Raw genomic sequence first — 15,420 nt, 5'->3', positions numbered from 1 at the left:
GGCTCTGGGGTGGACAGGTGGCAACTGTGGTGTGTCTCCACAGGTGAACGCCACTGTGCCCCTGCTGGGCCGCTCAGGGCTGCTGGGGGAGCTGCGAAACAACCTGTTCACTGATGTGGCCTGTGGCCGAGGGAAGAAGGCCGACAGCACCTTTTGCATCACGTCCTCAGGGCTGCTGTGCGAGTTCAGCGATCGGAGGCTTTTGGATAAGTGGGTGGAGCTGAGAGTAAGCACCTCTGTCCCAATGGGTAGGGGCTGCCCGTGTGTAAGCTCAGGGGAGATCTGATGCCTCTGGCTCCATACCAGGGTCTAGGCCCTCACGCATGCAGGAGGGGACCCCAGGAGAGAGAAGCTTGTGGGAGCCAGAGCTTGGCCTAGTTCCAGCCCTTGGAGATCTGTATAACTGCCTCCTCTCTGCTTTCTCTTTCCATCTTTCTTTCCTCTGCTTCCCTCTTCTCAGAATACAGACAGCTTCACAGTAAGTGGTACCTAGACCCTCCTGTCTTTCTCATGCTGTTTCTTTCTCTTTGCTGGGCTTTTCCTTCTTTGTCCTCTTTGCCAAAACTTCTCGTGCCTTAGAAGGGTCCCTGACTCCCATCCCCCAATTGCACGTGGCTGTAGGCCCTCTGGCCACCTGCTGCTGGAGGGAGGGGTATCTCTAGATGACAGCTGAGGGGCTCAGGCCAGAGCTGCTGGGGAGCTTTTTCCTCGCCTCTGCCTTGGCTGGTCCTTCCTCTTGGCAGGTGACTCTTGAGGAGGGGTTGGGCAGGTGACCCTTGCTGACCTGAGCCCTTCTGCCTGCAGACTACTGTGGCCCACTGCATCTCTGTGAGCCAAGACTACATCTTCTGTGGCTGTGCTGATGGCACCGTGCGCCTCTTCAACCCCTCTAACCTGCACTTTCTCAGCACGCTGCCCCGGCCCCACGCCCTGGGGACAGACATTGCCAGCGTCACTGAGGCCAGGTGAGCTGTGTGGGCCCCCTGCCTCCATTCAGAGCCTCACCTTGGGCCCAGCCTTCCCTGGCTGTGCTTCAGGAGTCAAACTGAGGAGTGTATCAGTGCCCCCATGATTGCCAGCACCACCTCTGTAGACCAACAGCTTTGGGCTTATTGATACTAGTTGCAACCAAGGAGGCTGCACACCGTGGGAAACCGGCGAGTGTCTTAGGAAGGGGGGAGGGTAGGTAGGGCTTATCGTAAGATTTGGGCTTGTATTAGATGATTTTAGGAATGGTTCAAGGTGTTGAAGTTTTGCTCTGGTTAGATGCTGTCAGGAAGTACAGGCAATTCTACAATTAGACTTCGTAATAATTTTTATCTAAAAGGTGGAAGGGAAGATACGGGGCTAAAGCTGTAATTGGTAAAGAAGTAGCATTCAATCATGATAGATGGGAATGGAAATGTACGGTCATTTTTGTGGTTTATACAGTGACGTGTGTTTATCCGTCCTCAGACACAATTACAGAGGGGTCTTGTTTTTGTTCTGTTCCATCATGGCCGCAGAGGTACCTTGTCTGACTTTCGTGTTCTCTGACACTGTGTTCATCACGAGAACACCGAGGTCCAACAACTAGTGCCGGGTCAGGGGTCACCTCCTGGCTGACAGCTGTCAGAGACCTTTTTCTTTCTCAGGCAGCTGCCCCCTGCAGGTCTGGAGAGGGCTCCTCATGCTCCCTCTGCTCCTTCCTTTGCTCTTTGGCTTCTGTTTTCATTCTTTTTAGTCCTCCATTTCATCAGCTCCTTACTCACTGTTTGCCCTGTCCTCTTCCCCACAGTCGCCTCTTCTCTGGAGTGGCCAATGCCAGGTATCCAGACACCATTGCCTTGACTTTTGATCCTACTAATCAGTGGCTGTCTTGTGTATACAACGACCACAGCATTTATGTTTGGGATGTGAGGGACCCCAAGAAAGTGGGCAAGGTGTACTCAGCTCTGTATCATTCCTCCTGCGTCTGGAGTGTGGAGGTATGTGGGCTGGGCTGGCTTGGGACTGACCAGGTTTGCTGGGGTACCATTGTGGGGCAGGAGGTGGGGATCCCTGAGGATGCCTTCATATTCCTGCTGCCTCCTTTTTTCTCCAGCAACATCCCTGTGTATCCGCATATCTTCATGGGTCCTGAGGATTGAGCTTGAATTTTACTGCTTATGTATCTCAGGCTTCTTCCATTGTATCCCTGTCTATCCCTAGCTTTGCTTCATCCTGGGCTGGGTGATCTTGGACAAGTTACTGAAATTGACTGAACCTCAGTTTCCTCAACTGTAAACTGGTGTACCTGATTACTCCAGTTGTCCTAAGGATTAAATGAAATGATATAAGCGGGGGATGTAGAAGAGTGCCTGGAACATAGCGGGAGCTTGTTAAGGTTTTTGCCCTTAGTGATAATACAGAGTATCTAATAGTTATGGCTTGCTTCCTATGTAACAAACACTGGGCTAAGTCTTGGCCAGCATCCTCTCTTCAATCGCATTCCCTTCCATCTCCTTGGGCAGGTAAAGGACTGCCCTCTACATGGAGATCTGACTTTGTTCCCTCTGCCCCTCAGGTCTACCCTGAAGTGAAGGACAGTAACCAGGCCTGCCTGCCCCCAAGTTCCTTTATCACCTGTTCCTCAGACAATACCATCCGCCTGTGGAACACAGAGAGCTCCGGGGTACACGGCTCCACCCTGCACCGAAACATCCTCAGCAATGTGAGCCCTGAGGACTTAGGGCATCTATTCCCTACTTAATGCCCCCATCCCCTCAGCCTTCACACCCCCTTCTCAGGAACTGGGTCCCTTCCAGCTCTGGTTTGGCTGGGCTCTTTGAGCCAGGGGTTTATCTTGTCCAGCATTCTTCTCCCTTTGCAGCTGTACTAGGTCAGGCCTGCCTAATTCACCTGCTATTCTGACATGCTCCCCTAGGACCTCATTAAGATCATCTATGTGGATGGGAACACTCAGGCCCTGCTGGACACCGAGCTACCCGGAGGAGACAAAGCTGATGGGTCCCTGATGGATCCCCGTGTGGGCATCCGCTCTGTGTGTATCAGCCCCAACGGACAGCATCTAGCTTCTGGGGACCGTGTAGGCACGCTCAGGTAATGCCAGGCCTGGAGTGGTACTGACTGCCTCCCACTGCACAGGCCGAGGGAGTTAGGTCCTGAAGGACAGAGCTTTAGAAAAATTGGCTCTGAAAGATTGGGGAACAAGATGTCTATATACACGAAAAGATAGTAACTTTACAATGAAGAAACCCAGCAGAAACCATCCTAACCAAGTGAGTAAACTTAACATCTTCATGTCAACCTCATGAAGCCCATAATATGTGCTAAGATGGACATAGCATGGTTTCTGTGGTATTCTTGCCCCACGTGCATAAACTCAGTTCAATCATGGGAAAACATCAAGCAGACTAAAACTGAGGTATGTAGGACAGAGTAGTCAATACTTTTCTAAAGAGTGTTGAAGAGTGATCAATACTCCTCAAAAGCATCAAGGTCATGAATGATAAGGAAAGACTGAAGAACTGTCACCAACTACAGGTGATAAGGAGAAACAACAATTAAATGCAATTTGGACTCTTGATAGGATCTTGGATCCAGAAAAAAGGCTTTGTGGAAAAACTGGTGAAATTCAAATAAAATCTTTAATTAATTAATTAATACTACTGTACCAATGTAAATTTTCTGCTTCTGGTATTTGAACTGCCGTTAATATGAAAATTCTCTATACTCATTGCAATTTTTCTCTAAACCTAAAAGTTCAAAAATAAATAAAAATACAATTTTAAAAACAGGTTAGAGGGAAGGTATAGCAGAGAATTGAGGGTGAGCCTCTCCTCTGGTAGCCTGTCAACACCCTCTTCCCTCTCATCTTTGCAGAGTGCACGAGCTGCAGTCCCTGAGTGAGATGCTAAAGGTGGAGGCCCATGACTCAGAAATTCTATGCCTGGAGTACTCTAAGCCAGACACAGGTAAGAAGGATGCCTGGGATCTAGCCCAGAACGGCACAGGGCCCCTCCAGTCCTGCTAGTGCCACTTACGTCCATCCTGGCTCTTGGATGCGGGACTGAACATCGTTTGAATCACTTGGTATTGCAGGTTTAGAGGAGGACAGCTCCATGCCTGCTGCATGGTTCACTTGGATCAGAGTTATGGGGCTCACTTCCTGTGGTCCTTCTGCCGGGCCCACATAGGGGTTTGCTCTGGGCACTCATGGGCTGATAGAGTTCTTTCAACCCCAGGTCTGAAGCTGTTGGCGTCAGCGAGCCGGGATCGGCTCATCCATGTGCTAGATGCTGGCCGTGAATATAGCCTGCAGCAGACGTTGGACGAGCACTCATCCTCCATCACTGCTGTCAAGTTTGCAGGTGGGGGCAGGGCAGTTGAGACACATCTTGCCACCTACCACCAGTATCCTCCACCCCTATCTCCTGCCTCCATGAGAAGGGTGTGCCAGTCGCAAGGATGTGTGGGACAGCAATTGGGAGGCCTGGAGCTGGATGGGAAGACAGGTGGAATGTCGACTATCAGTCTAGGTGACTGTGAGCCAACCAGGTTGGCTGAGGACAGAGAGAACAGAAAGCTTAGGTTTGGAGGAAGTGTCCTGATTTAATTGGTTGTCCTGGTCATGTGGAATAGTTCAGCAGTGGGGCAGTATGGAGGGAAGGCAGAGGAAGGGCTGGCCCCCTTGTGGTAAGAGCTGTGGTAATAGCTAGGCCCCCCTCCTCCATAGCCAGCGATGGGCAAGTCCGCATGATCAGCTGTGGAGCAGACAAGAGCATCTACTTCCGAACTGCACAGAAGGTGAGGGTATGGGGCTTCCCTGAATAGGGCAGTGGTTGGGGAATCTCAGTCGTTCCCTGAGCTGAGATTGTAAGAGGTGAAGGGAGGCGAAAGCCGGGCTCTCTGGGCCTAGTGAGCCCACGTGTTCTACCCCTTCAGTCCGGAGATGGAGTACAGTTTACACGGACGCACCACGTGGTACGGAAGACGACCCTCTATGATATGGATGTGGAGCCCAGCTGGAAGTACACGGCCATCGGCTGCCAGGACCGAAATATTCGGTGGGCATCCCCTTCTCAAACCATCTAACCACCTTCCTTTGTGACCTCCACCCATGTGACTTGAGGGGTCAGCTTTAAGCAGCTGTCTCCCCATTTCTGTCTTTTTGTCTAGGACTTTGTACCCCTTGAGCCTGTAGAAAGAGCACTTTGCCTTACCCAAGAGGTGGTAGCCTCTTTGGTGTTGGGGAGTGGCTCTCAGAGAGAACAGGGCTGGGACTGAATGCTGGGGTCTCTGTCATCCAGGGGTGCTTGATTGTGGCCTCTTCTTCATGTGAACAAGAGTGTTTCTTTACAGGATCTTCAACATCAGCAGTGGGAAGCAGAAGAAGCTGTTTAAAGGATCACAGGGTGAGGACGGCACTCTCATTAAGGTAAGGGCCCAGCGGGATGGGCTCTGGACCAGAGAAAGGAAGGACAGGGGTAGTGGGTGGAAAGGGACTGGTGCTTCCCTTGTCCTCTGCCAGCTGTGTGTCCCACTCCTCAGGTGCAGACAGACCCCTCAGGGATCTATATCGCCACCAGCTGTTCTGACAAGAACCTCTCCATTTTTGACTTCTCCTCAGGCGAGTGTGTGGCCACCATGTTTGGCCACTCAGGTAAGTGTTGCCCCAATAATCTATGGCTGGAACTTTACTCTTTCCTCCTTTAGTTTCTGGGGACCTAGCAGAGCTACTCGCCCCACCCCTCCCACCAACCATTGACCTCCACTGTTGGGACAGAAGCTTGGCGGGGACTTTAGAGTGGCTCATAGGCTGTATTCTTTGTTCCTCACAGAGATTGTCACTGGCATGAAGTTTAGTAATGACTGCAAACATCTCATCTCTGTGTCAGGGGACAGGTGAGCAGAAGCCAGCTTCCCTGAGACACAGATTTTTCCTCTGTGCCACACATATACCCAGCTCCCTCCCCTCTTTTCACATCAGTGATGTCTCTGGGAAGTAGGGCTGAGCAGGGGTCTTTCTTGGCTGGGCCTGATGTGGTGCTAGAGGGTGGCCCTGGTCTTCTTGACAACCCATGAGGAAGGGGAACTAGTGGTGTGCTACCTACCCCAGGTCCTACCCTACCTCTCCCTCACCCAACTCTGTGGCTCTATCCAGCTGTATATTTGTGTGGCGCCTGAGCTCTGAGATGACCATCAGCATGAGGCAGCGTCTGGCCGAGCTGCGCCAGCGTCAGCGAGGGGGCAAGCCACAAGGACCATCTTCTCCCCAAAGGGCTGCGGGTCCTAACCGGTGAGAACAGAGTATGGTTATGGGCGAGTGGTAGGTGGGCATCTAGACAGCTTGCTGTGATCTCCGTGCTACTCCTTTCTGCTCTGGACTTGACATTCACCTGTACCTCCCAACTCCTGTACCCCCCAACACACATTTCTTACTTGAAGACCCATAAAGGTTGGCCTCTACCTGCATTGAGTCTCCTCTCTCCATGACCTTCCTTGTCTTGGACTTAGGCATGAGGCCCCATCGATGCTGTCTCCTGGACCAGCTCTGTCATCAGACAGTGACAAGGAGGGAGAAGATGAAGGCACTGAAGAAGAAGAACTGCCAGCTCTGCCTATCCTTGCCAAGGGTACCAAGAAAGAGCCAGGTGTGTGAAAGTCTCATGTAGGGCCAGAGAGGCACCAGTTGGCACAGTGGCCAGATATGCCCTTTCTGGTACTGTGGGGGTGAGATCAGGGTGAGCTGAGGAAGTCAGAGCATCACTGTGGCCACACAGGTATGGGCTGATGTGGAGCCAGGGCTCTGGATGGGTGGGCTGGAGATACTCTCTCTGACTGCCTGTCTCTGTCTAGCCTCAGTGCCTGGCCCAGTCCTGCCCCGAAGCCTGTCCCACTGGGAGATGAGTCGGGTGAGTCACCATCGTTATAATGCCCTTCCAAGGTTATAAGAGGCAGAGGAAGGTGAAAGTGGGCTCTCTAGGCCTGCCCACGTGCTGCACCCCTTGAGTTTAAGAAAGGGCCTTGTGGGAGAGTCTGAGCAGCTTGACTGGTCCCAGGTTACAGATGATGAAGCCTAGGGGTCTCCTTCCTGCAGTCTGGGTGGGGTGGCCTGCAGGGGTGAGTCGCCACTAGAAGAAGTGCTCCACTTGTTCAGCTGTCTGGAGGCCTAGGAGTAAACATGAACAAAGAACAGGTTGAGGTGGGGAGTAGAAAAGGGGTGTCCGAGCCAAACTGTTAGAACTGCAAGAGGGGCTCCTGGGTGGCTCAGTTGGTTAAGCGTCCAACTCTTAATTTCGGCTCAGGTCACGATCTCATGGTTCATGGGTTCGAGCCCTGTGTCGGGCTCTCTGCTGTCACTGTGGATCCTGGTTCGGATCCTTTATCTATCTTTCTTTCTGCCCCCCACCCTCTCAAAAATAAATGAACATTAAAAAAAAAAAGAACTGAAATTCAAGAAAATCAAAGATGCAGAGAATAGAAATCTGGAGAAACTAGTTTTTTTATATACATATATAATTTATTGTCAAATTAGTTTCCATACAACACCCAGTGCTCATCCCAACAAGTGCTTTCCTCAGTGCCCATCACCCACTTTTCCCTCTCCCCCAGCCCCTATCAACCCTCAGTTTGTTCTCAGTATTTAAGAATATTTTATGGTTTGCCTCCCTCCCTCTCTGTAACTTTCCCCCCCGCTTCCCCTCTCCATGGTCTTCTGTTAAGTTTCTCAAGATCCACATAGGAGTGAAAATATATGGTATCTGTCTTTCTCTAACTACTTTTTTCACTTAGTATGATACCCTCCAGTTGCATCCACATTGCTGCAAATGGCCAGATTTCATTCTTTATTATTGCCAAATAGTATTCCGTTGTATATATAAACCACATCTTCCTTATCCGTTCATCAGTTGACGGACATTTAGGCTCTTTCCATAATTTGGCTGTTGTTGAAAGTGCTGCTATAAACACTGGGGTACATGTGCCCCTATGCATCAGCACTCCTGTATCACTTGGGTAAATTCCTAGCAGTGCTATTTCTGGGTCATAGGGTAGTTCTGTTTTTCGTTTTTTGAGGAACCTCCACACACTGTTTTCCAGAGCATGGAGGAACTAGTTTTAAAGACCCCACGTTAGGAGGTAAGCTCAGAACTTCCAGAGTAGTTATTTGGAGGGAAAGGGCTGTGAGAGGACTGGGCAGCTACTTCAGGGCAGCCAGAGGCGGATACAGACTTTCTGAGCAAGCCCCACAGCAGCCCAGCGTTCACTTGGGCCACATCAAGACTTCAAGGGGCAGTGCCTTCATTGTTAGCAGCAGCTCCATGGAATAATAGTGGCATGGTGCCTCTGGTGCCTTCTGACCAGGCCAGGGGCTCAAGGCTGGACTATTGGTTTGTCCTTGGTGCCGTGAATGGACTTAGAACTGTCTTCTGAGTAAGGGATTTTGTAGAGATTCCCAGCTCCAAGGTGTCCATGACACCGGGCGAAGGCTGAGACTAGAACATCTAAGACAGGACATAGAGTGAAGCTAAGAACATGAATTCTGGACCCAGACTACCTGAGCTGTAACCTGCAGGCAGGCCCTTACTGTCTGTGGGACTATACAGGTTATCTAAGTCCCCTGTGTTTCAGTTTTCCCATCTGTAAAAATGCGGAGAATAATACTACTGACTTCAGAAGGTGGTTGTGGGGATTAAGTGAGCGAACACATGTAAATAAAATGCCTGGCACACAGTAAGTGATATATGAGTGTTCACTGATACTATTGTTTGGTGGTTGTTAACTTCCCCCTCCCCTGCCCCACACCAGGCACAGGAGACGGTGGAGTTCCTGGCCCCAGCTCCTGTGGCCAATCAAGGACCCAGAAGAAGGAGCCGCTGGGCTCAGCCAGGCGTCGAGCTGAGTGTCCGCTCCATGCTGGACCTGCGGCAGCTGGAGACACTGGCCCCAAGCCCTCGAGACCCTAGCCAAGACTTGCTGGCCATGACCCCGTCTTGCCCTGGGAAACATGGTCAGCAGGTCCCTCCTGAGACCTCACATGCTAGCCAGGTGAGCCAGCTTTCTCCCAGCAACCTAGAGATCTCCAAGCAGCCTTAGGCAGACTTATGCCAACAGCTGGGGCCTGAGCACTGGGCCATCTATGCTTGCTCTGCTCCTGTGGCACATTGGTAGCCTGGACTGCAAAGGTTCAGGCTGGCTAGGTTGTGTGGTGTGGTGATTGGGGTGGTACCCTTTGCCCTGGGCCAGGTTTCTTCAAGGGCTCATGATATTAAGTGGTGGCTGAAGGTTGACAGCCTGGAGTGTGACAGAATATTGTTATTCCAGAAGCTCAAGAACAGTAGCTGGAGCTATCCTCAGAGTTGGAATATTCAGCTTCCCCCAGAACTTATACACACCAAATCCTTGCCCACCTCCACCTCTTTTCTCAGACCTTTTCTCATGTCAGCATCCTCAGTACTTCCCCTTTGTGTGTTCCCAGAACAAAAAGCCCCCTCGGCATCAGGCTTCCCAACCCTGTTCCTGCCCCCACATTATTCGATTGTTGTCCCAAGAGGAAGGGGTCTTTGCCCAAGATCTGGAGCCTGCACCCATCGAAGATGGTATTGTCTACCCGGAGCCGAGTGACAGTCCCACCCTGGATACCAGGCAAGGGTCCTTCCCTCATCAGACTTCAGAGGCTACGCAGTCTTCCCTTCCTGTGCATTCTTTATATGGGAGGGCTGGCCCAGGATACTCAGGGCTTCCCTGCCACTTCGCCCCTGCCTCATCCCCAGTCCCACTCACAGGTTGGGGAGAAGGAAGCCAGGTGTCTGGTGGGGCTGCTCACCCCTGCTAACTTCCTCTTCTTTCCCCTGCTGGCCCTCCTGAAAGTGAGTTCCAGGTGCAGGCTCCAGCCCGAGGGACCCTGGGAAGAGTGTATCCAGGCAGCAGGGCTTCCGAGAAGCACAGCCCTGACAGTGCCTGCTCTGTGGATTATAGTAGCAGCCGCCTTTCCAGCCCTGAGCACCCCAACGAAGGTGAGGCTGCAGCTTTGAGGGAGGTCAGTGGACTGAGGTGGGAGTGGAGGCTCTGGCGACAGGTTGGTGCAGCATGATGCTTCTGTCCCTTCCCCACATCCAGACTCTGAGAGCACGGAGCCCCTGAGTGTGGATGGCATTTCCTCAGACCTTGAAGAGCCAGCCGAGGGTGATGAGGAAGAGGAGGAAGAAGAGGGAGGCACTGGCTCCTATGGGCTACAGGAAGGCAGTCCCCATACTCCAGACCAGGAGCAGTTTCTAAAACAGCACTTTGAGACTCTGGCCAATGGGGCTGCTCCAGGTGTGGTCAGAGGGCCAGTATGTGGTCACTGTAGTCTTCTCTCCTTCCCTCCTTGCCTGGATGAGAGGGAGGGTACAAGGGTAGGCCATGCCCTGGGTTACCTTCTAGGGGAGGCAGAATCTGGCACCAGGGCTTGCTTCACTTCATCATTTCTGTCACCCTGGCAGGGGGCCCAGTCCGGGTACCAGAGAGGACAGAGTCTCGGAGCATCTCTTCACGATTCCTGTTGCAAGTGCAGACCCCCCCACACAGGTACCTCTCCCCACAGCAGCTCTTACTCTCTTATAAGGAGTTCTGGCTCACTTGACCCCCCGGCCCTCCCCAGAGGGCCAGTCCTGGCTCTGGGGCAGCATGCCACCCTCCTCTCTCCAAGGCTGCTGTCTTCCCATGCTCAACAGTATTTTGCACTCCCAAGTTTGGGACGACTGGCCTGCTGGCTTTGTGCCGTTCCTTCTCTCCCAGCGCTTCTCCTCATGTTGGCAAAGGGGACTCCTAAGCCTCCTCTGGGCCTTCTTCCACATTTCCTCCCTGTAGGGAACTGTCTCCATCTTCCTCAAGCCTGGCGCTGCCATCGAGACCAGTCCAGATGCTGCAGGCTTCGGGTGAGCAGCTGAGAGGCAGTGGTGCCAGTCCTCCAGGAGCACCCCCAGAGGCAGAGCCCTCCCCTGGAAATGGTGGCCCCCAGCAAGCAGTTCCTGTGCTTTTGCCACGACGCCGTCTCAACCCGGATAGCAGCTGGTCTCCCAAGAGAGTGACTGCAGCCAGCCCCTTGGGTGGACTCCAGAAAGCCCAGTCTGTGCAGAGCCTGGTGCCACAAGGTGAGGAGCCTGGGGGGCTCAACTCCAGGGTGTGGGGAGTGTGGAGCGCATGAGCTTGCTAGAGGAAGGAGGGCCTGATTTAGCTCTGATGTGTCACTGTGCTTGCCACTGAGTGTCCCTTAGTGGGTATGTGTGGGGCATAGCAACTCTTAGGGAGCTGAGTCTTTGCACCTGGGATGTCCTCCTCACCACCTGACCTGTATATCTCTGTCTTCTCTGCAGATGAGGCCCCTCCACCAGGTCCATTGCTCTTACGGGAGATGGAAGCCCACGCGGGCCTGCGCTCCCTGCCACAGGCTGATGGCCGTCTTTCTCAGCCTCACTCCTACCAGAACCCCACCACCAGTTCCATGGCCAAGATCTCCCGCAGCATCTCTGTTGGGGAGAACTTGGGGCTGGCGGCCGAACCTCAAGCTCCTGCTCCCATTAGAGTCTCACCGCTCAGCAAGCTAGCCCTGCCCAGCCGGGCTCACCTGGTCCTGGACATTCCAAAGCCACTGCCTGATCGTCCTACCCTGGCCACATTCTCACCTGTTACCAAGGGCCGGGCCCCTGGTGAGGTGGACTGGCCTGGCTCCCCAGCAGGCCTGGGAAAGGCTCACAGTACATCTGAGAGGCGGGCCTGTTTGGGGGAGGGTGCCCCTCCCAAGCCTAGGACAGAGTGCCAGGCTCAGCCTGGGCCCAACAGCCCCTGTGGCCAGCAACTGCCGGTCAGTCCCCTCTTCCGAGGCCCTGAGAACTTGCAGTCCCCAACCCCTGAGAAGACTCCCAGCCCCATGGAATGCACCAGGCCAGGGGCAGCCCTGAGCCAGGACTCAGGTGTGCACAGCTCTCCAGCTCTCATCTCCTGCCCCATCCTCTTTCTCCTGTCTCTGCTGTCTCCTCTCTGGCTCCATCCCATTTCTGTACATCCAGCCTCTGGTGTTTTTGTCCTGTCTGCCCCTGTCTCAGTCCATAAGTCACACCCCTGATGGTGAGACGCGCCTGCCAATCTTCACGCTCTCCTTGTGACCCATTTGCCCCTTCAATGCTTCTGGCCCCTGGGGCTGGGGCTGGCCCTCCTCTCTGGACCTTGCTTTCTATGTGGTATTTGGGGGAGGGGCGTTGTTGGGGAGGAAGGAGGCAAGAAAAGGGACAGTGGGCAAGTAGAGGTGGTGTGATCCTACAGGTAGGCCTCTCCTGCAAACAGTGACCTCTGGGTGGGAGGCCTGAAAGGGCAGCTTTGCTGGGCATAACTGAGTTGTATCTGTCTCTCCCAGAACCAGCAGTGAGCCTGGAGCAGTGCGAACAACTTGTGGCAGAGCTCCAGGGCAATGTACGCCAGGCTGTGCGGCTCTACCACTTGGTACGTGTTGGGCACCTACCGTGGGGGGAGACAGAGTGCTACCTGTGTATCCCGAACAACCATGCTAAGGCTCTTCCACTGACAGATGGGTGGAGCAATCAAGAACATTCTGGGCAGAGTAGCTGAGGGAGGTAAAGGCCATTAGGCCGGGGCTCTTGAATCGCGGACCTATTGGCCCTAAGAGCTGGAGACTTTCTCAGACTGGGGGGTAAGGGTGGAGAGACCATCTGTCCTAGTTTGCTCAGGACCATCCCAGTTTATGTCTGTTGCCCCAGTATAATTATTCATTGTATCCCTTGTCATATTCAAAAACTATTTGGCCAACTTAGACATAGGGGCAGTCCAGCAGGGCCTTCTTTGGAGGCAGGCTAGACCCAGATGGGGCCCCTCCCCTTTATACATCCATTGACAGGGTGTTCCTCCACTGTTCCTCCAACTCACTTCCTGGGTCCTCCTGCAGGTGGCTGGCTGCAAGACGCCCTCAGCAGAGCAAAGTCGCATCACCCAGCTCCTCAGAAACACCTTCTCTTCAGTGAGGCAGGAGCTAGAGGCCCTGGCTGGCGCAGTGCTGTGCAGCCCGGGTGGGAGCCCTGGGGCTGTGGGGGCTGAGCAAACACAGGCCCTGCTAGAGCAATACTCAGAGCTGCTGCTTCGGGCTGTGGAGCGGCGCATGGAACGCAGACTCTAGTTCCAGAATCGTATTCCAAGTGAATGCTTCCCTTATTCCAAACTGTAGCCCCTGCTCCACTCTCCAAAACCTGTGGGGATGCTTGGAGTGGATCGCAGGGATCAGTGCTCAGAGGGAAAGCAGTTTTCCCAGCTACTCCTCATGGGGCCCCTGTATTTATTAATTTATTTCCCTGTCGCCTCACTTTCTTGGAACCCCTGCCTCCACAGCCCCTTCAGTGGCTCATGCAGGGTAGGTCTTAGATCTTTGTCATCTTGGTGCTGTGAGGAGTAGGAGGGCAGCCTGCCCCATCTGGGGGAAATCGGGAAGGGCTGGCCCTCTCTTCTTAGAAGCCATTTGAAATTACTGCAGGGATCAGCTCCCTGGGGTGGAGCACACACAGGGTATTTGGTGGGGTGGAAGTGAGAGGCCACGTGGCATTCAGTGCCCTTCAGCCAACAGCGGAGCTTCACATCTACCTCCACTTCCCTTCCCACACCAGCTGTACTCCCCTGGCTGCCAGAGTAGGGGGTTATGTTTTCCCCACTTCCTGGCAGTTGTGTAGGGCAGAGCCCTCTAGTCCTCCAGGGCGTTCCTAGCCATCAGGAGGCTTGAGTTGGTGTCAAGGCCTGAACCCCCACATTCCACTCCCATCCCCCCTCTAAGAGAGCCCTAGCATTATCTCTCTCCCTGTGCCCCCTTTCTCTTCTGGCCAGAACTTGTGGAGACAGCTGTGGGATGTTGCTGCGGGACAGTAAAGCCCTCTGCTGGGCAAACATAAAGCCCTGGCCTCCTCTTCTTAGCCCCTTGGTTTTCCCTATCCTCCCAACCCTTGTCCCCAGCAGGCTCCTAGACCCAGAGGCCACTTTCTCCTTGCATCCTGAGTGATGCCCAGTCAGAAGCCTGTGTTAGAACTTCTCTCATGGTTTACAGGGCACCAGCCCACCTTCTAAGGACCTTAGCCACAGAACTGTACACACAAACACACACACACATACACACACACACACACACACACACACAAGTTGAGTGTTTATCGCTAGAGTACTTGGCTGGCTGATGTGTGCCTGGTTTCCCTTTGTGTACTACTCCTGCTTCACCACCCTGGCTCATATGGAACTATCAAGGAGCACAAAAAGGACTGGAATGTAGTAACCTGAATTCTGGATTCTTGGTGTCCACAACCTAGCTGATGTGAGATGGCTTGTTGGTTCCTGGTTCAGGTGGAAGGAGCCTCCTCAAACGCAGTGCTGGGCGCCCAAGATGCTCTGGATGCTGGAAGTTGAGGGGAGGGGGAGGCACATGGGAGTGCAGAAGGGGCCAAGAGACACATTGGAAAGGTGGTAGGTGGGACAGGTACGTAGTAGAGTGCAGGGGGTAGATTAGAATTAGAAGGGCAGTTGTTAGGGGTGAGGGGAAGGAGATAGGGTACAGTGGGCTAAGGTAGAGTAGGACCAAGTAGTGAAGCAGTGGTTGAGGAATTGGGGTGAAGAACACGTGTCTCTGGGCCCTGCTGCTTCCCTCTGCCTCAGGTAAGTCAGTGTAGCTTTCCTGAAGCTCCAGGCCACAACAACCTATTCTCCCAGGGACAGGCCCTGGGACCCTGCTGGGTCAATAGGCAGCAACTTAGTTTTTGTAGTTTTTGTGGTTTTTGTAGAGTGCCCCGCTCTTGTTTGCATCAGTGCACCAGAACAGATGAAACCTAGTTCACTACCCCACCCCCCCTTCTGTACTACTACCACCTGCATGACCACACTGCAAAGAAGTCCTGGCCCCAAGAACCCCTGCAGCTGAGGGTGGACCCTGGCAGGGCTGCAGCTGCCCTTGTGAGGGTTAGAAGTCTACTACCACTCCCCCAACCGGCACAACAGCCACAGATCAGCCCCAAGAGGGCTCAGGCCAGGCCCTCTAGTCTGGGCTCTTGGAGATCCTCAGCCAACCAGTCCTTCAGAGGAGGGAGCTAACACTATCGCTAAGGTTTGTGAGAAGGTGGCCGCCCTTTCCCTACCTCAGCTGAGCGCTTAGGTGGGAGAGGGGGTCTTGTGGCCGCCGGCGCCCGTCCCCTTCTGCATGTCTGAGGCCACCGGCAACTGCCCCCCCCCCCCCCCCCCCCCGCCCCGAACAGATTTGCCCTGACCCAGTTTTGAAAACCTCCTTATTTATAACTTTTATACTTTGTTCAGGCCATGGGCGCTTCCCTCCTCCCGAGGTCTCACGGGGCAGGGGCCGTTTTTAACTCGTCCATTTGTATTGATGTATGAACTCATCAATAAACACAATCATTTGTTAAA

The 15,420-nt window shown here is 53.4% G+C and overlaps 1 protein-coding gene across 5 annotated transcripts in view; it reads left to right on the top strand.

The window, feature by feature from the left end:
* MAPKBP1 (mitogen-activated protein kinase binding protein 1) overlaps positions 1-15,420 on the top strand; it is a 55,374-nt gene extending 39,954 nt beyond the window's left edge. For 2 of the 5 annotated variants that reach the window (XM_045448097.1, XM_045448094.1), the window contains exons 7-31: positions 44-226; positions 461-478; positions 805-965; positions 1,778-1,967; positions 2,546-2,692; positions 2,906-3,081; positions 3,865-3,956; positions 4,227-4,352; positions 4,718-4,788; positions 4,927-5,048; positions 5,344-5,419; positions 5,533-5,644; positions 5,823-5,886; positions 6,146-6,280; positions 6,499-6,635; positions 6,841-6,896; positions 8,791-9,030; positions 9,461-9,627; positions 9,853-9,998; positions 10,102-10,299; positions 10,467-10,551; positions 10,834-11,117; positions 11,340-11,936; positions 12,377-12,462; positions 12,923-15,420. In XM_045448097.1, coding sequence (XP_045304053.1) covers positions 44-226; positions 461-478; positions 805-965; positions 1,778-1,967; positions 2,546-2,692; positions 2,906-3,081; positions 3,865-3,956; positions 4,227-4,352; positions 4,718-4,788; positions 4,927-5,048; positions 5,344-5,419; positions 5,533-5,644; positions 5,823-5,886; positions 6,146-6,280; positions 6,499-6,635; positions 6,841-6,896; positions 8,791-9,030; positions 9,461-9,627; positions 9,853-9,998; positions 10,102-10,299; positions 10,467-10,551; positions 10,834-11,117; positions 11,340-11,936; positions 12,377-12,462; positions 12,923-13,150 — 3,897 coding nt within the window. In that variant the 3' untranslated portion in view covers positions 13,151-15,420. The remainder of the gene's footprint in view (positions 1-43; positions 227-460; positions 479-804; positions 966-1,777; positions 1,968-2,545; positions 2,693-2,905; positions 3,082-3,864; positions 3,957-4,226; positions 4,353-4,717; positions 4,789-4,926; positions 5,049-5,343; positions 5,420-5,532; positions 5,645-5,822; positions 5,887-6,145; positions 6,281-6,498; positions 6,636-6,840; positions 6,897-8,790; positions 9,031-9,460; positions 9,628-9,852; positions 9,999-10,101; positions 10,300-10,466; positions 10,552-10,833; positions 11,118-11,339; positions 11,937-12,376; positions 12,463-12,922) is intronic. The other 3 variants (XM_045448098.1, XM_045448095.1, XM_045448096.1) reach the window with 2 other exon arrangements.

This window comes from Leopardus geoffroyi, chromosome B3, assembly GCF_018350155.1.
Source record: "Leopardus geoffroyi isolate Oge1 chromosome B3, O.geoffroyi_Oge1_pat1.0, whole genome shotgun sequence".
NCBI lineage: Eukaryota > Metazoa > Chordata > Mammalia > Carnivora > Felidae > Leopardus > Leopardus geoffroyi.
The sequence above is the reverse complement of the archived record's forward strand: the minus strand, read 5'-3'. Positions and strand labels throughout refer to the sequence as shown.